This window comes from Corythoichthys intestinalis, chromosome 16 (genome assembly GCF_030265065.1).
Source record: "Corythoichthys intestinalis isolate RoL2023-P3 chromosome 16, ASM3026506v1, whole genome shotgun sequence".
Taxonomy (NCBI): Eukaryota; Metazoa; Chordata; class Actinopteri; order Syngnathiformes; family Syngnathidae; genus Corythoichthys; species Corythoichthys intestinalis.
Genome location: NC_080410.1, coordinates 5,009,310 through 5,029,791, shown reverse-complemented (window position 1 = coordinate 5,029,791; position 20,482 = coordinate 5,009,310). Strand labels below are relative to the sequence as shown.

The following is a 20,482-nucleotide window of genomic DNA, read 5'->3' as shown; positions in this document are numbered from 1 at the left end:
TATTCACTATTTTGTACTCTTGGTCTCCTGTACATAACCTGTTTTGACCATAGTATGTAAAAAGAACCATATATGTTGTTTTTGTTGAATTATCAAATACATAACTATTCAGTCATTTTTTTTTTTTCTGTCGAATGTTGATCCTAACGATAATTAATATTATCATGCTTCAAAACGTTTCGTCGAGTATGTTTGGTTGTTAATGGGATATCAATATTACAACTTTTGACAATTTCTTTTTTTGTCTTTTTGGGTCCAAAACAATGTTCCCTCTGTTTTTCATGTGTCTGAGCAAACACACAAGCTCTCTGAGAACACTGCGGACCACAGTGAGCAACATCAGATGTGTACAGGGTGGCCACACACCAGTACACTGCATGTTCAAAACCTTGGATCAGAGCAAGTTACGCGGCTTATTCAAAATATGAAATTACAACAGCATTTTTCATTAGTTTACATTTCATTTAATTAATTTGAGCCACTTAAAATGAAAAAGACCACCAAGATCTCATTGTTCATGAGATGTGTACTATGTTATATGTGAGGGTCCCGCTTTAAACATAGGAGGAGTCCTGCTTTGGCCTGGGTAAGATCCAGTTTTGGCATGGGTAAATTAATAAATAAAACATAATAAACAACCACAGTGGCAGAACAGTATATAAAACTCAAACATTAGAACTGTTCAGACAATAAGGACACTCAACATTCCTATTCTCCGTGTCTGAGCAGCTACACTGCAAAAACATACCTCCTTAAAACTATTTAAATTCCCTTGTTTTCAGTGGAAATAGATCATTATAGATAACTGATAATAATTAATACTGTAGAGCTTGCAAAGATTGGCAGAGGAATGTTGCTTCAGTAAATCAGCACAGGAGTCAAGCTCACTTTGCTTCACCAATGTGAGCGTCGAGTTGCCGTAATGAACGCACCAATAGGAGTTTCACGTTGCCGTCTCAAGCGCACCAATAGGAGCGTCGCGTTGTCGTATCGAACGCACCAATAGGAGCGTCGCGTTGCCGTATCGAATACACCAATAGGAGCATCGCGTTGGCATATCGAATGCGCCAAAAGAAGTGCCGCGCTGACACATCACTGCGGCGCTGACAGACAGTAGTCTTTGACATTACAATACGTTTCTGTTTCATTTTATTTTGTGCGCTGCATAGATTTTCTTGTGCGCTGAATATATGCAAGCAGTGCGCGATTGCGCACGTGCGCAGCTTAGAGGGAACAGTGCTCCAAAATGTTGATTATAATTGGTCAGTGAATAAAACAACAGTTTGATCACAAAGACAAGAGACACTATGGTACAAATGTGGACAAAACCCAACTCAAACTATAAAATAAAAGTTACTTAATTTGTGCATCTGTGTGTTGGGTTTATTAACTACCAACCTTCCTCCACTTTAAATGGGTTGGACGTTTATTACTGAAAAACTCTGAATACTGAAAAAGCTACATGGCCATCTGTCATTGGCAATGGCACTTAATTGGTTAAACATAGTAAACCGCATGGACAGTATTTACAGACCCAGTGTGGTTTTGTGTGTACTTACAGGCTGTCCATCAATGCCCGGCAATCCTTGCAAGCCCTGTTTCCCCTGGGGACCCTGTAATGGACACAATAACATAGCAGATATTACATGTGCAGTCCCTATGTTGAATCTATTGGTGTGTATTGGCTCATGTCTGGTGATACGATTCGTGTCACGATTCACAGGTCACAATTCGATTTCATCCCGATTAATCCCGATACTACACTTGAAGACGATTATTGTGATATTTGTATATCACTTTAGAAAAAAACAAATCAAAATGAACATAAGTACATTTATATCAATTTATTCCTGAAACCTCATTCAGCACTCAAGTGAAAATGTCTTTTTTTATGTTAGAGCAACATACGGCTTTCATAACATTTTCTCTTTTTTAGTGCAAACCTGCTTTAGTCCAAACCTGCTTAAAAGTAGGATTCTACAGTAAATACTCAATGCCTCCGTTTTTGCAGCTAAAACCAAAATGAGTCCAAATTTCAGACTCATAAAAGAACTAATCCGAGCAACCACTGGAGGGAGACATACACAAATCTCAACTCAGATTAGTCTAATGTTGTTACTTCAACAGACTGCAAGACAATGCTCTGTGCGCTGCCATTCACTGGACGGGAGTAGAAGTGCAGCAACCGAATTGTTTATTTCCACCAAAAACACACGGGTAAGGATCGATACAGATGGATTTTGAATCGATACGAGAATTGCGTGACGTAATATCGCAACATCTCAGAATCGATTTTTTTCAACACCCGTAATTGAATTCAGAGATATCTCATCTACTGACTAATCTGACTAGAGATTTGTGTACGTCGCCCTCTAGTGGTTAGCCGCCATTTCTGGGGTGTTTGCATACCTATAGCAGCCCAGCGTCAGTCAATGTTAGTTGCTGTTGGCTGTGTGCTGCGGGTGGCACACATCAGCAAAGGCGGACGAGGCGGCGAACAAGATACAACAAATCGGAGTCAGGGGTGTTTGTAACCGGCGGCCATTTTAGAGCTGCAGACTTCTTTGGCGGGCTCTAACATGACTACGATCTGGGCTGGATGCTGAGGAAAAGGATGTCTAATTATTTGTACGTGTGCCATTAATTTTTCACATTTCTGACGTTTATGAAGAACCAAACAGTCTGAAAATGAGATGAAAAATTAGCAACTTACCGCTATTTCAAAGTACACTGTTGAAATTCGCCTCCCCAGTCAAGCCGCACGGAAACAGCGACAGCCAAAACAAGTGCCGCTCGGCCGATGCGGCCTCGCGTACGCCAACCGGGAAGGTGGAATTTCGCGCGTTCTCTTCTTATTTTAACCCTTTGTACTGACTCCATGTTTCAAAAGTTTAAAGAAGACTCACCGAAAACAGGTTTACAATTTATTCGTCGAAAATGGTCAAACACAAGGCAAAAACAGACGACGGAGGGAACAATGCTGAATCCAAAGCAAGGCTACATAGCAAATGTTTCCGAGCAGCAAACCTGTCTTATCTCAGTGTCCAGTGTTTTTTAAGTCCGTGGGCCGGCCAAAGGTGTGTTCGGGCGTTGCTTTGGGATCATCCCTCTCTGGCCGGTTTCGGGCTGTTTAGATTCGTGCGTGGATGGGATGTGGTTGCCACAGCGACCGACACTGGTCTTGTCGTCCCAAGCGCCTGCTATCAACTTTGTTTATCCAGGCTGGCTCTAATTGTTTTAGGACAAAGCGCGCTGGTCTTTGTCCTTGTTCATTTGTCGAGAGGACTGATTGCCAGAGTTGGTGCATCAATCTTGCTCGTGGCGCCCACGTTGGGCTTCTGTGATAAGATGGCGTTGTGTATCTATTCTGTTTCTTTAAACTATGGTGTGCTATTTATTTTACATTAGGTGTGTTAGAGTAGTGCAGTCCAACAGTGAATATGAAAAATGATACTATTCCCTTACTGATTATATTACGTGTGTTCGAGTAATGCAAACAGTTAGACGGTGCCTACGAGAAACGGTACCATTTTTCCTTTTCCCCCTCATGAGCGCCAATAAGGTGATTAACTTTACTGTGTCGAGGGCACTGAGTGAAGTCAGCCTCAATTATAGTTAGATGAATGTGTTAGACTAATGCAAACAATAATATGGTGTGTGCGAGAACGGTACCTTTTCCCTTCAATACGCAACGTTGTTTAGCTAATAGCATAGACACAAAATGGCTGACAAGTAATGACGGCCTTCCCGATATGGTTGAATGAGTAAACCCATAAATATTAAATCATTGGCTGCCATTTGCGACGTCCAATCCATTTGAAGTAAGATGGTTGGTAAGTAAATGAACAAATGTTGATTCACTTTCAACCCTCCCACTTCAAATGGACTGGACTTCTATGAGTGATACTTATTTAAATAAAATAAATTTAGTTTTTAAGATCCACATGATTGGGCATCTAAAATCGTCAATGGTAAATGGTGTTATACTTGTGTAGCGCTTTTCCACCTTTCAAGGCGCAGACGCAGCACCAGGAGATATGTGGGGTTCAGTATCTTGCTCAAGGATACTTAGCTGAGTTCATCAGGGCAGATAATCGAACACAAAACCTCTAGGGTTGGGGGACAACTACTCTACCAATGAGCCACGCCCCATTGGCACTGGAAGAGTTACAGTGGTATGAAAAAGCATCTGAACCTTTTGGAATTTCTCATATTTCTGCATAAAATCACAATCAAATTTGATCTGATCTTTGTCCAAATCACATTGATCAAAAACAGCGTCTGCTTTAACTAAAACCACCCAAATATTTATAGGTTTTCATATTTTAATAAGGATAGCATAAAAACAATGACAGAAGGGGGAAAAAAGTAAGTGAACCCTCTGCCTAAGGAGACTTAAAGAGCAATTGAACCCAATTTTTTACCAAACAATTTAAGTCTGATATGTGCTCAATCACTGATGAGTGGTTTAAAGCTGCCCTGCCCACTATAAAACACACACCAGGTAAACATTGTCTTATTGAGAAGCACTGTGTGATGTGCATCATGGTTCGGTCAAAAGAGCTGTCTGAAGACCTGCGATCAAGGATTGTTGATTTGTCTAAAGCTGGGAAAGATACAAAGCCATCTCTAGAAGTCTGGATGTTCATAAATCGACAGTCAGAGAAGTTTTCTACGAATGGAGAGAGTATGGCACTGTGGCAGCTCTCCCAAGGAGTGGCTGTCCACCAAAGATGACGCCAAGAGTTCAGTGCAGAATACTCAGAGAGGTAAAAAAGAACCCTAGAGTGTCTGATAAAAACTTACAGAAATCACAGGCACAGTCCAATATCTCTGTGCACACACTAACTATATGTAAATCTATAGCCAAGAATGGTGTTCATGGGAGGACTCCACGGAGCAAGCATCTGCTGTCTAAAAAAAAAAACATTGTTGCTCATTCAATGTTCGCAACAAGGCACTAGGAATCTCCACAGAAGTTTTGGCAAAATATTCTGTGGACTGATGAAACCAAAGTTGAATTGTTTGGGAGTAACACACAACGTCATGAGTTGAGGAAAAAATGGAACAGCTCACCAACATCAACACCTCATCCCCACCGTGAAGCATGGTGGCGGGAGCATCACTATTTGGGGGTGTTTTGCTTCCTCAGGTTCTGTACAACTTGCAATCATTAATTGAAGAATGAATTCAAAACTTCATCAGGATGTTTTGCACGAAAAGCTGTCAGTCCGAAAGTTGAATCTTTAAAGAGGGTGGATGCTGCAACAAGACAATGATCCAAAACACAGAAGTAAATCAACTTCAGAATGGTTTAAGAAGAACAAAATACATGTTCGGGAGTGGCCAAGTCAAAGTCCAGACTTGAACCCCATTGAGATGCTGTGGCATGACCTAAAGACAGCGAGTCATGCCAGACATCCCAGGAATCTGACTGATCTATAGCAGTGTTGTACAGAAGAATGGGCCAAGATCAGTCCTGATCAATGTTTCAGACTATTACTGCTAAAGGGGGGGGGGGGGGGGGGGGGCACAAAATATTAAATGTGATGGTTCACTTACTTATTTTCCCCCCTTCTGTCATTATTTGCATACTATCCTCATTAAAATATGAAAACCTATAAATGTTTGGGTGGTTTTGGTTAAATCAGACAGTTTTTTCATCTGTGTGATTTTGACAAAGATCACATCACATTTGATGGTAATTTTATGCAGAAATGTGAGAAATTCCAAAAGGTTAAGATACTTTTTCATACCACTGTAACAATGCCTTAATTCTTCTGGGTTCTTTTGCTTTTATCAGTTCAGACTCCAAGCCTTCCTTAATGTCCATGAGCCTATGTATTTTTCCTCAGCATTGATTTCCTGTCTGTATCAATCCTGTCACAATGGGAGCCAACACTAGTTGAGTTGTACTGTCCTCTCCCGCGGGCGTGTGCAATGACAGCGCTCACAAGGTCACAAGGGCTTAATTCTGGGAATAAGTGAGAGAAAAGTGACCCACCTTCTCTCCCGGCAACCCGATGGGACCCTGAGATCCAGGCAAGCCCTGTGTCAAAACATCAGTAAGGTTAAATGTAATAAGATCACTTATGTAACTGATTAAACAAATATTGATTATGGGGGGTTTAGTTATGGGGGGTTGTAGGGTTTTAGCACGCGTGGTTGAATTTCAGTCACGGAACCTGTAAACAACTTTGACAAAACACTTGTGTCAGTGCACAATTTTCTGTTGCACCGATTAAACTTGCATAGGCTGACAGCTATAGAAATAGTGAAATCCAATTTTTTGAAAAGGCATATTTTATCAATAAATATACCTTGATAAAAATGTGGGTTTGTACAAATATAATGTTCAAGTCTTTAAAAACTGTGTTGAAATATGTCTTCACAGAATAAAAGTCTGTGCTAGCAAAAAGTTTAGGGACAACCTAAAGTTCAAAATCATTTTTGCTCAGGTTTTAGGGCTCTCAAAGACAATTTTTCAGTTTTTTCTAACAGAAGCTATATCCATTTTATGCTTTTTTTTCTTTCTCCTTTTTTGACTATTTAAATATTAGACTGTTCCAAATAAAATGTCCTAAAATGGCATTTGAACTTCACATAGCTCAGATTTATTCCCGGGTAATTGTTTTTCTACTGTTTAATATGTAACACAATTGAATGTAATTTCCCAGAGCCTATCATTTGTTTCATTCATCCACTAAAATTATTTTAAATGAATAAATGTAGGGTTTTTTTTTTGTGACAAATACTGCGATGCAATTAGAATGTCATGATGAATTATAAAGCCTGTAGTTAATTAGAATACATTTTTAATCAGGTCCCACCCCTGATTAAATACTTGCATTAAGATTGGATAAGAGTTTCGGAAATATTCTGAACTACTAGTGATGATAGTTACATAAAATGGGTCTTTACCTGTGGTCCAGGATTTCCTTGTTGTCCTGCAGGTCCTATTTCTCCATGCGGACCCTGGAAACAAGCGTCATCATCTCTGAATTGTATTTAGGAATATACAGTGAAGAAATTAAGTATTTGAACACCCCTAGTTCTCCAATTTAGAAATGATGGAGAAGTCTGAAATGTTCATCGTAGGTGCATGTTCACTGTGAGAGATATATTCTTAAAGGAAAAATCCTGAAATCAAAATGCACGATTTTTTAACAATTTATTTGTGTGATACTGCTGTAAACAGGTATTTGAACACATGTCTATCAGCTAGAATTCTGACCCTGAAAGATCTGTTAGTCCGCCTATTAAAAGTCCACCTCCACTCCATGTATTATCCTGCATCAGATGCACTTGTTTGAGGTAGATGGCAGCATAGAGACACCTGTCCACCCTGTACAATCAGTAAGACTCAAACTTGCAATATGGTCAAGATCAAAGAGCTGTCCAAAGACACCAGAGACAAAATTGTTCGCCACCACAAGGCTGGAAAGGGCTTCGGAGCAATTGCCAAGCAGCTTGGTGAAAAAAGGTCCACTGTTGGAGCATTCATTAGAAAATGGAAGAAGCTAAACATGATGGTCGATCTCAGTCGGAGTGGAGCCCCATGTAAGATATCACCTTGCGGGGTCTCAATAATCCTAAGAAAGGTGAGGAATCAACAAGAACTACACATGAGGAGCTGGTGAATGACCTGAAAGGAGCAGGGACCACCATTTTTAAGGTTACTGTTGGTAATATACTAAGACGTTGTGGTTCAAAATTATACATGGCACGGAAGGTTCCACTGCTAAAACTAGCACATGTTCAGGAACGTTTTAAGTTTGCCAATGACCATTTGGACGATCCAGAGGAGTCATGGGAGAAAGTCGTGTGGTCATATGAGATCAAAATGAAACTTTTTTTCCAACTTTTTGGAGGAAGCAGAACACCATCCCTACTGTGAAGCATGTGGGTGGCAGCATCATGCATTGGGGGTGTTCTTCTGTACATGGGACAGGACGAGTGCACTGTATTAAAGAAAGGATGACTGGGGCCCTGTATTGGGAGATTTTGGGGAACAACTTCCTTCAGTCGGTCATTCAGAGCATTGAAGATGGTGCGTGCTAGGGTCTTCCAACATCACTATGACCCGGAGCACACAGCCAGGAAAACCAAGGAGTTGCTCTGTAAGAAGCACGACAAGGTTCTTGCAAACTAAGGCTACTGTACCAAATACATGCATTCGTTTTCCCAGGTGTTCAAATAATTATTTGCAGCTGTAGCACACAAATAAATCATTTAAACATCAAACATTGTGATTTCTGGATTTTTCTTTTTAGATGATCTCACAGTGGACATGCATGTACGATGAAAATTTCAGACCCCTCCATGATTTCTAAGTGGGAGAACTTGCAAAATAGCAGGGTGTTCAAATACATATTTTCGTCACTGTAACTACTTCACAACTACTCCATGTGCCAGGTGCTCCTTCCCTCACACACAGTATCACAACTTACATCCCTGCACATTATGTGCACACCAGAAACATGCCACCTGTTCAACCTTTAAATAGCATAGATGATCTTTCATAGTCAATAGTGTTGTTGTATTGATTGTACTTTACCTGGTTTCCCTTTGACCCCTGCGCGCCATCTGCTCCCAGGACACCCTAAGAATAAGCAAGGCAAATTTATTTGTAAATGTATTTATTTGTAAATTCAAAACAAGGTAATTCGAAATTCTTTACGGCACATGAAAATCAGAAAGACACAGTTAAGAAAAATAAATAAATACACAAATAAAAGTGATACATAAAACTCAGTAAGCAGAGGTGGGTAGTGTTACATTTACTCCGTTACATTTACTTACTTGAGTAACTTTTTGAGAAAAATGGACTAGTAGATCTGTGAGGAAGAAACACTACTCTTACGCTACTCCATGGGCATCACTAGCCATTACATTTTTCACCTTTATTTTACATTTAGTATTAGATTTTACCTTTTTTTTTTTTTTTGCCAGAGACACCAACGGTGGCTCAACCAGTTTCGACCATGAGACGTCGCAACAATAATCGCATAAGTGACTCAAGCTTGCCGTTCTATGATCCCACCAGCCTGTTCAATCACATGGCGTCCTTAAAGCACCGTAAAAAATTAAGTATTTGACATAGAGCGCCGGATATACAATCCTTTTAGTTTCATGATGATTCATGATTCATGATGATTTCTCCACTAGAGGGCACCTATGCTCTTTGAATGAATAATTAATTTCTGTAGGTTTTTTTTCTTTTGCCGGAATTCATTGTTTTTGGTTGCTGTATTTCTTTAATTTAATGTGGTTATGTGATATGTTATGGTGCAGTATAATAATAACTGTTCATATAGATAACTTTGCGCTGAGGAAAAAAAAATGCCATTGTTTAAAAAAAAAGTCAAACATCATAAACAGTTACTCAGAATGTCATTCAATGCAGTACTTGAGTATTTTTTTCACCAAATATTTTTTTTAGTTGTACTTGAGTACATTTTTGGATGACTACTTCTACTTTTACTTGAGTAATATTATTTTAAGGTAACACTATTCTTACTTGAGTATAAGATTTGGCTACTCTTCCTACCTCTGCACATTACATTTACTCCGTTACATTAACTTTTGAAGAAAACTGTACTTCCAAGAGTAGTTTTAGCACGCCATACTTTTACTTGAATATATTCGTGAAGATGAGATTCTACTCTTACTCCGCTACTTTGGGCTACACTAAAAGCATTATATTTTTTCTCTTTATTCTCCATAATAGATTTGACTTTATTTCTGCCACAGATGCCTACAGTGACTCTACCAGTTTACCAATGAGATGTCACAACAATAATCACATGACTCCATTATACGAATCAAACGTAATATAAAGTCACATGACTACACACAAGCTTGCAGTCGAAAGTCCTATGATCATTCCGGCGTTTAGCATCGATAGACCACGGAAAACAGGAGATCTGATTTTTTTTACAGTAATTTCATGGTAGGAAATATGATTTCTCCACTATACATATATATATATATACATATATATATAGATTTTTTTTTTTGGGGTATAATATGGTCATGTAAGTTATAGTGCAGTAATAATAATAATAACAACAGTTCATACAGATAATGTGCTGAAGATTTTTTGTTTTTTTAACAGACATTGTAAGCAGTTAGTCATTATGTGAGTATTCTTTTCACCAAGTAATTTTTACTTATACTTGATTAAATTTTTGGATGACTACTTTTATTTGAGTCTTATTATTTTAAGTAACGCTACTCTTACGTGAGTCAAATTTTTGACTACACTGCACATTTATAACTATTTTTTACTAAATCTAGTCACATAATTTTCTCAATATGAGTGTTAAAGACTAGTTAACAGATTCATGCGTGTATACACACACACACACACACACACACACTCACACACACACATACATACATATATATATATATATATATATATATACATTTAATAAACTAATTTATTGCTTAAAATAATTCTGTTAAGCCTATTTTCAGCTAGCCATTTTTCTTATTTCAACAAATCAAAGTGAGTAAAATTTACTTGAAGCACCGGCAGCTAATTTCCCTTATATCTAGTAGATTTACTCTCAAAACAAGGGGATTTAACTAGTGTTAAGGATGTGTTTTTGCAGTGTACCCAACTCAGATTAATACGCTGTCGTAAAGAGAATGATTTAAAGAGCTAACCATTTGAGCACACCTCTATTCTTGACTCGCAAGTTCATTCGGTGTCAACCCTTCCACGTCAAATGATCTGAATGTCTACTAGTAATAAACTCATTGAAATTAACAAAAGGATAAACAGAGCCGCATTATTGGACATCTTTCATGATTTCGAAATTGAAGTAATGTTGACTTACCGGTTGTCCAGGTGGTCCTGGTGGTCCCCTTGGCCCGAAAAGACCCCGTGGACCCTGGAAGCAAAGCATCCATTTATTTTTATATACAGTATTATTAAATGATGCGAGGAATACTGTGATGTCATAAGCTTATGTTTACACATGTATATTTTAGTGTGGGTATTTTATATTTTACTTTTTTGCCAACCCAATCTACCCTGCTCCATACTCTTTGTAGGCTAGCCAAGCCACCTGTTCCAAAGCCACATCTGTGATCTCCCGGGACATGATTGATATGGAAATATAATCATTGCGGCCATGATTTTTATCTCTACGCTCTGCCTCTATCTCGTTCCCAGCAAACCCAATTTCTGCCTGGCATTTGTCTCTGGCTGTGACACTTTTTTTCCCCTTTCTTCCTATTCTCGCTGTTGAAAACAGCCTCTGTAGTTTAACACAGCTCTGCGAGCATGTCTTATGGCACTTTATTTCCCCGCCGCGCAGGGTGATGCATTTGGAAGGACAGCCGCCCGCTGAGCACTCTGCTCCTACCGGGAGGAAGATGGAGTGCAAGTCAATCAGCCAGTGTGTTTGCTGCAGAGATGTGCAAGAGAAATGACACGCTCACGACTGGCGCTTCTAACATCTCAACCTGCCTCACGTTTCTTCAAGAGGTACTTTGCAGCTAAGATAAAAGGCAGTGATGATCATTAATACTGTATGTCATTTTACTCAATTTTGTACTCACCCCTTGAAAGGGCACTCATTTAACTCAATGGTTACCAATGACTTCGTGATATGTCCAAGCCATTTGGACTGGGAGAGGAAATTTTCAACTGGGCCAGGTGAGCCAGTTCAAATTAAATGGACGTCTATTGTTAACAATGGCAGGCAATTAGTTAAATACAATGAAAAAAAAATCTTCTTTAGTGTGTTATCTGGGGCCATAGCTAGAGTGTATATCTGTACTTATTTTAATTTTATTACAGTGGTATATCTACATACGAAGTTAATTCATTCCAGGACCTTGTTTGTAAGTCGAAATGGTCGTATGTCGAGCAGGATTTTCCCATAAGAATACATTATAATTCCATTAATTCGTTCCACAGCCGAAAAACCTACACCAAATCCTTTAATAAATACTACTGGTACTATTCCAAATGGCAATTACACATAGCAAAAACTAATAAATTATTAATATAAAACCTGAATAATACAACAATAAAAATAATAATAATTCCTGTAATAATGCAACAAATCTGGTTCTAATGTGGTGGACGTGTTTTGCTTGCTGAGCCTGAATGCACTGCACATAAAGAAAGGTGTGGTTGATATTTTACTTTTTCTTTTCTGTTTTGTTGTTGCCGTCAACTGGGGCGTGCAGTAGGTGTGTTGTGTTATACAAGTTCTGAAATAAATGATAAAAACCTGATGAAGCTGGCGATTTCTTTGGTGATGTTACCACAATAATAATTGTCACCTTAACTTATAAAGACTGGCGAACGGAGGTTGGAGAAGGACCATCAAGATCATAGACATTCTAAGGCCTTATTGTTGAGCCAGTTTACGGATGCGCAGCCCACGCTCATATTTTTCTATCATTTCCATCTTTATTTCAATGGTAAGCATCACCTTTTTCCTTTTTCACCACCTGCAGTAACCTTCTTGGAACCTGTGTTGATTTCTCTCACAAGAAAATCTGCCGCGTGTCCGTCTGAGGCACTGTCATGTCGTCGTATTTCGAGCATGTCGTCAGATGTAGAAACAAATGGCGAGTCAAATTTTACATCGGGCGACGAAAAGATCGTGTGTCAAAGCAATCGTAAGTCGAGGTACCACTGTAATTTGTTTTTTATTGACATTGTATTAATTTATAAATGTATTTTTAATAAATATATACTGTATATAATAATACATTTTTATAAAACTAGAGTTATATGAGAACAGATTTCCATAACCAGCCGAATTCACAGCATTGCCATATTTCTGACCTGTGACCTTTGACCCTTTGTCTTATATGACCTACCCTGCAAATTAGAGTTAAATAGGCTAATCCGAATAATTTTCAGGTCTCTGTGACCTTTGATCTCTTTAGGCAAAAACTGAATTACCTATTCCTTTTCATTATATACAGATATACAGTTTATCACAAAAGTGAGTACAGCCCTCGCATTTCTGCAGATATTTAAGTATATCTTTTCATGGGACAACAATGATAAAATGACACTTTGACACAATGAAAAGTTGTCTGTGCGCAGCTTATATAATGGAGTTAATTTATTTTCCCCTCAAAATAACTCAAAATATAGCCATTAATATCTATACCCCTGGCAACAAAAGGGAGTACACCACATAGAGACTACGTACATCTCTAAATGTCCAAATTGAGTATTGCTTGTCATTTTCCTTCCAAAATGTCATGTGACTCATTACAGGAGTGCTGTCAGCATTGCTGCAGAGATTGAAGAGGTGGGGGCTCAGCCTGTTAGTGCTCAGACCATATGCCGCACTCTACATCAAATTGGTGTGTATGGCTGTCACCCCAGGAGGAAGCCTCTTCTGAAGACTGTACACAAGAAAGTCCGCAAACAGTTTGTCAACAAAGCACATGGATTACTGGAACCATGTCCTATGGTCTGATGAGACGGGCGGGCTTTCTTTTTTTTTTCTTTCCTCAAATACGTAGCACTCAGCTAGCGAGGCACATAGCACTTGTATTCCATGAAGCCGGTCGTGCATAATAATTGGTCGTGCAGCCACCTTTGCATGATATAGTTCTATTGCAAATGTTGGATTGAGCTGACTGGTCGTTTTTTTGTTTTGTAAAATTAAGCTAAACTTTTGAGCGCCGCCTCACCGTGTCCATTGTTGTAATCAAGTTGCAATGCACAAACACGCGCTTCTTGTGGCTTCTTCTTCGTGGTTTTCAGCAGCAATTTTTTTCCCGCTCGGCGGTCAGAGCATCCAAGCATGGAATCGAAATTTTAAAATTCGAGCGGTTCCGGGAGAACCGGAGTGTTAGAAACAGGTCGATGCTTGATGTTCGATTACCGACCCTAATTCCAACAGTGTCTTGTTCGCATATTCGTGCCCATTGCCATCTGTGCCCATTTTGAGTTATGTAGGCCACACTTGTAAACAAAATGTTAACTTATTTATTGCCATTGACAGAAATGGACGTCCATTCCAATTTGTCTGGGGGCCTGCAACGATCTAATGGATCAAAACAGAATGCATTAATTTGCCGTGACTTTATATTTTGTGTCATGAAGGCCAAAATATTAAGTTCATGTTTGTATACGTCTTTATGATCTTAATAGTCACCAGCCGTATAGAAGGTTGATGTTCAGGCTGTAATCTGCAGGGAATGTCAATATTTGATTTCTTTCCTTTTGTATAGGGAATACATATCTATTCTAATTAAACTGCATGGCTGTTATCCATTAAAATAACTACATTAGAATGCTATTCAAGTCAAGTTCATACCTTATGACACTTATATCTTCTTCCAATAGGGTTAATAAAATGTAATGAGGTCCCTTTTAAGTACCACTTAAAATCATAATTAATAACAGAATGTGTGTGCTTGTATGTGTGTGTGTGTTGCTCACGGGTTCACCAGGTTGGCCCCTTGGCCCAACAGGTCCATCTGGTCCCTAACAAAAACAATGAAGGCAAAAGATTTATAGCAAGGCTCATAATGTCACCATCTTGAGTCATTTATAGCTCATTTAAATTTTTGCACCCCTTGTATCAAATTTTTCCCATCCATGACTGAGAAACTGCTCTCTTTCACTTTAACAAACAATACCTCCTGAGAAAACACAACAAGTCTCCTGGTTTTGGTATTATGTAGCCTTGCACATCTTTCTTTGTGTGGTAGCCTTCGGGTTATTTAAATTCAGAGCAGCCTCCTTCGTTGTTGCATTTATTGATCCATTTATCATGCTATTAAATCTATTTACATTGTGAAATGGTCAACAAAAAAAATAGAACAAAAAAAGCTGCGTTTTGTTGATTTAGGAAAAATAGTCTTTGCTTGCCTTTTCTCCTGGCTCTCCGTGAGGACCTTGAGGACCGGGCTTTCCTCTTTCACCCTGTAAAATGAAAAAAAAAAAAAAAAAAAAAAACAATGTGAACAACGTTTTGAATACATGGAGGCTAACTAGGGTCGGATATCATTCTTGGTACTTTTTAAAACAATTCTGTTTCTTAACCAGGTCTTGAATCGATACTTAAAAAAAAAAAAAAAAACGCACGAACTTAGTTCAAAAGCATACGCAAAGTTTCAGGCATTCCTTGTGGCCGAAAAGTGTTATTGGATGTAATTGACTTTCCATTGTATGATTTTAAAATTTAGAGTTTTCCCGTAAAATATTGTCTATAAAATTGTAAAACAATAAAACAAACAAAAAATAATGTAGTGAACAAAAAAAAAAAAAAAAAAACACTTTTATAATGGGCCAAAATTATTTTTCAAACAGATCATGTGACTAGCACATTAGACGGTCAATTGCTTTAGTTAGCCAAAACCTCAACCATGAGAGACAGAATGTGGGGAAAAAAAACAGAAAATCACATTGTTTGAGTTTTAAAGAATTTATTTGCAAATCATGGTGGAAAGTAAATATTTCGTCAATTACAAAAGTTCATCTCAATACTTTGTTATGTACCCTTTGTTGGCAAAGAGAGGCCAAACATTTTCTGTAACTCTTCACAAGCTTTTCACACACTGTTGCTGGTATTTTGGCCCATTCCTCCATGCAGATCTCCTCTAGAGCAGTGATGTTTTGGGGCTGTCGCTGGGCAACACAGACTTTCAACTCCCTCCACAGATTTTCTATGGGGTTGAGATCTGGAGACTTGCTAGGCCACTCCAGGACCTTGAAATGCTTCTTACAAAGCCACTCCTTTGTTGCCCTGGCTGTGTGTTTGGGATCATTGTCATGCTGAAAGACCCAGCCATGTCTCATCTTCAATGCCCTTGCTGATGGAAGGAGATTTTCACTCAAAATCTCTCAATACATGGCCCCATTCATTCTTTCCTTTACACAGATCAGTTGTCCTGATCCCTTTGCAGAAAAACAGCCCCAAAGCATGATGTTTCCACCCCCATGCTTCAAAGTGGGTATGGTGTTCTTCGGATGCAATTAAGTATTCTTTCTCCTCCAAACACGAGAACCTGTGTTACTACCAAAAAGTTCTATTTTGGTTTTATCTGACCATAACACATTCTCCCAGTCGTCTTCTGGATCATCCAAATGCTCTCTAGCGAACCGCAGACGGGCCTGGACGTGTACTTTCTTCAGCAGGGGGACACGTCTGGCAGTTGAGTCCCTGGTGGTGCATTGTGTTACTGATAGTAGCCTTTGATACTGTAGTCCCAGCTCTATGCAGGTCATTCACTAGGTCCCCCCGTGTGGTTCTGGGATTTTTGCTTACCGTTCTTGTTATCATTTTGACGCCATGGGGGGAGATCTTGTATGGAGCCCCAGATCGAGGGAGATTATTAGTGGTCTTGTACAGTATGTCTTCCATTTTCTAATAATCTAACTAATTTCTAACAGTTGATTTCTTTACACCAAGCGTTTTACCTATTGCAGATTCAGTCTTCCCAGCCTGGTGTTGGTCTACAATTTTGTCTCTGGTGTCCTTCGACAGCTCTTTGGTCTTAGCCATAGTGGAGTTTGGAGTGTGACTGACTGCAGAGTTGTCACGGATTACTTAAAAAAGTAATTTAATTACTGATTGCTGATTACACCTCAAAAAAGTAATCTAGTTACTTTACTGATTACTTTATTATCAAAGTAACTAAGTTACTTTAAAAGTAACTTATCAGTTACTTTTTACCAATTTTTCTCCTTTTGCTACCTCAACATAAAAATAACAGAAACATTTCATCACGTGTAATTGAGTTTTTCACATAAGGCTTAATCTTTGAGTTAGCGGGGGTTTAATTAGTCGATGGAGTTGATGTCAACCACCATTGACTCGCCCTAGCTTAGCCATCCCGGAGCCTTAAAACTAACAAATAACTGACAAACTGCACGAAATTTGTTTAAATAAAGTCCAACAACTAATTAAATCCCCGCTAACTCCAAGATGAAGCCCAATGTAAAAAATTCTGAACTTCCCCTTTGAAATAAAGACCTAGCCATTAAAATGTTGTCTATAAAAGTTGTAAAGCAATAAAACAACAAACATTTATGAAATGAACAAAAATCCTACAACGTACAGCTTTCATAATGGGTCAAAATCATTTTTCGAACAGATCATGTGACTAGCACCTTGAGACTATCCTTTGCTTTGCTTAGCCAAAACTACACGAGAGGAGGCAAGATGGATATTTATTTAGAATTTATTTAAACCTAAGCTTTCAAACGCTACCAACAACAAATTGAACAGCTGACTGAACTCGAACAGTATCAAGATGTTCGTATATATATATATATATACACAGTAGGGAGAACAAGTATTTGATACACAGTCAATGGGAAAACCCATTTGCAGTGTATCAAATACTTGTTCTCCCCACTGTATATATATATATATATATATATATATATATATATATATATATATATATATATATATATATATATATATATATATATATATATATATATATATATATATATATATATATATATATATATATATATATATAGTACAGTATTGGCCAAAAGTTTGGAGACACCTCAAAGGTGGATACTTTGAAGAATGTAGAATGCAAAACCTGTTTTCAGTTATTTCACTTTTTTTGCCATTCCACATGTTCGTTCATAGTTTTGATGTCTTCAGTGAGAATTTACAATAGCAGTGAAAATATATGAAACGCAAAAATTGCAAAAACGCAAAAAAAGTGTGTCCAAACTTTTGACTTTCGTTTCAGTCTTCAACATGCTTCTCCCCCCAGTCCCACAAATGTAAAACTCCGCCTACGATTACAAACTCTAACTATAAAATGTACATAATTACACATATTATAAAGGCTAGTTGCTGGGTGCCTCGTTACCTGTCGTCTTGTTTTGAGTTTTTTTCGCGACGCGTTGTGCTATAATTCCAAGTGCTTCCTTGTTGAATTGGATGTCGAGTACATAGGGGTCGACAGTCCATCTGAGCCAGCGCAGAGTTTGCAACGCACGGAGATATTTTTGTCATCTTTACTGGACGGATATGTGAAGTAATGGCTGTATCTCCAGTGAGCAAATGCAGCCGTTTGTTGTATCTCTCCGGCGCCTTTACTGTTAACATCCCGATAGGTAGCCAGGCTATGTGGCAGACGGCGCGCATACAGCATGGTACTGCACGTGACCCGTTTTTTTCCGATGGGAAAACGTGAGATGCGATGTCACTCCCAAACTCAAATGTGGTATTTTCTATCCAAATGCACTTCGTACATGACTACAGTATCCTTCATTCTACATACAGTATGAGGCAAAAACAAAATAGTAACGCAAGGTTACTGAGGAAACTAACTTTAATCAGATTACTGGCTTGGAAAAACTAACGCGTTAGATTGCTCGTTACTGAAAGAAAATAATCAGATTACACTGACTGACTGAGATAGTGGACAGGTGTCTTTTATACCGATAATGAGTTAAAACTGGTGCCATTAATACAGTTAACGAGTGGAGCCTTGTTAGACCTCGTTAGAAGAAGTTGGACATCTTTGACAGCCAGAAATATTGCTTGTTTGTAGGTGACTAAATACTTATTTTCCTCCTTCCTTTTCTGGTTTTTTTTCCACATTCTGTCTCTCATGGTTGAGGTTTACCCATGTTGACAATTACAGGCCTCTCTAATCTTTTCAAAAAGGAGAACTTGCACAATTGGTGGTTGACTAAATACTTATTTGCCCCACTGTATGTTATTTTTTTCAAACCTAAGCTTTCAAAAGCGACAACAACTACTGAGCATGAACCATCGATTGAAAATGTGGACCATAAACCGCCAGACAGCACCGCCAAAATGGTGACCGGAGCCTACCATATTCATTGGATGATGATTTTGGTGAAAATTATAGCTGTCCTAAACAGCCTGATTTAGAATTCCCCTCAAAAATGATGGTAAACAAAAAAATGTTCATTTTCAACTTATTATTATAAATATTCTTGTACGTTAATTGTATTGCTGACACTGTGTTTCGGGATCATCAACATGTCGTGCCCACCATGCCCCAAAAGTCAAATTCCGCCTATTATCAAAACAAAACAGTTTAACTCTTTCCGTGCCATTGATAATGATGCCTGTCCAATTGTGTGGCTCTCTTCATCCTTCTGCTCTCAATTTATATGATCTTAAATTATATACAATTACAGTATATATAATATATACAGAATATAATACTATAACATTCAAGCACTTGGATGGATGGATGGATGGATGGATGGATGGATGGATGGATGGATGGATGGATGGATGGATGGATGGATGGATGGATGGATGGATGGATGGATGGATGGATGGATGGATGGATGGATGGATGGATGGATGGAAAATTCAAGCACAAGTGTGCTGATTGCTGTGCATGGTTGCCCTCTACTGGCTAACTTGTAACCCACAGGCAACACAGGCACCAATAAGTGCACAATTAATTCATCAGACCTCATACTAGATTGACAGATAGATATATAGATAACGGCCCACGCTACATAGCTACCAAGACGATCAGTTTACGAATAATGGAAGAGTAGGACTTCAAAGTTAGTATCCACAAGAACAATGACGACAACTTGAGTTGTGACTTGCCAAGCCTTCAGCCTGTAAAAATGTATATAATATGTATACGAGTACATTCATTATTTTTTGTTCTTTGTGCACTGCCTGACTCTGTAGTTCGTGAATAGTACCACTGATGTTATACTTGCGAACGGAAAAAGTGGGCGGGGTTTAAAAAAATAATAAAAAATGAAATGAGGGACCAAAATGTTCATTTTTTTCGGTCCAGTTATCACCAGTTTTTTCGGAACAGGAACCAATTTGAAACCGAGTTTCAGCACCTAATCTTATATCTGACGAACACATCTATCATGGTAATTATGCTGACATACAAATACTGTATAGACATGAGCATGCAGTGCATAGCAATGAAATGTGCAAATCACATGAAGGTCATCAGAACTTACTTTGTGTCCCTGGTTTCCCGGGAGTCCTGGCAGGCCATCAAAACCTCGATCACCCTGCAAGGTCAACAGAGCAAGCTTGTTGACGTCCATTTTATCGTAAGCCACATCATAATTATTGTTGCCCTCCGGAGGGAAGCACCCTCCGGTGTGCACCATAATTTTTAGTTTGGTTCACTTTCAGTATAGTGAAGGAACAAAACGAAAATTTCATCAATGTTTTGAACCAATAACATATTTGTTCATTCACCTGAACCCCTTTGTATTCGCTTTGTTCACATTTTCACATCCCTTCCCCAATATGCCAAAACACTGCAATAAAATCAAAAGAAAATTTTTGATGCTAACATATAAATCAGGGTATTTTCATGTATCCAAATAATGGTATTGTCTATCTACAGTTAGAAATATGAGGTAAATGAAGGCATGACCAGAGGTGGGAAGAGTAGCCAAACATGCACACACTTACATACGGTCAGTTTGCCCTGACTCTCAGCCATGTAAGCAGTATTGCAATACAGTACTGCTCAT

General features: G+C 38.6%; 1 protein-coding gene across 2 annotated transcripts in view; it reads right to left on the bottom strand.

Annotated features, from left to right (window-relative positions):
- The window catches only part of col5a3a (collagen, type V, alpha 3a), a 212,692-nt gene that overhangs the window by 108,224 nt on the left and 83,986 nt on the right, over positions 1-20,482 (bottom strand). For both annotated transcript variants that reach the window (XM_057861461.1, XM_057861463.1), the window contains exons 18-25: positions 19,955-20,008; positions 14,870-14,923; positions 14,438-14,482; positions 10,848-10,901; positions 8,558-8,602; positions 6,922-6,975; positions 6,005-6,049; positions 1,560-1,613 (exon numbers count right to left, since the gene is read on the bottom strand). In XM_057861461.1, the coding sequence (XP_057717444.1) occupies positions 1,560-1,613; positions 6,005-6,049; positions 6,922-6,975; positions 8,558-8,602; positions 10,848-10,901; positions 14,438-14,482; positions 14,870-14,923; positions 19,955-20,008 (405 nt within the window). The remainder of the gene's footprint in view (positions 1-1,559; positions 1,614-6,004; positions 6,050-6,921; positions 6,976-8,557; positions 8,603-10,847; positions 10,902-14,437; positions 14,483-14,869; positions 14,924-19,954; positions 20,009-20,482) is intronic.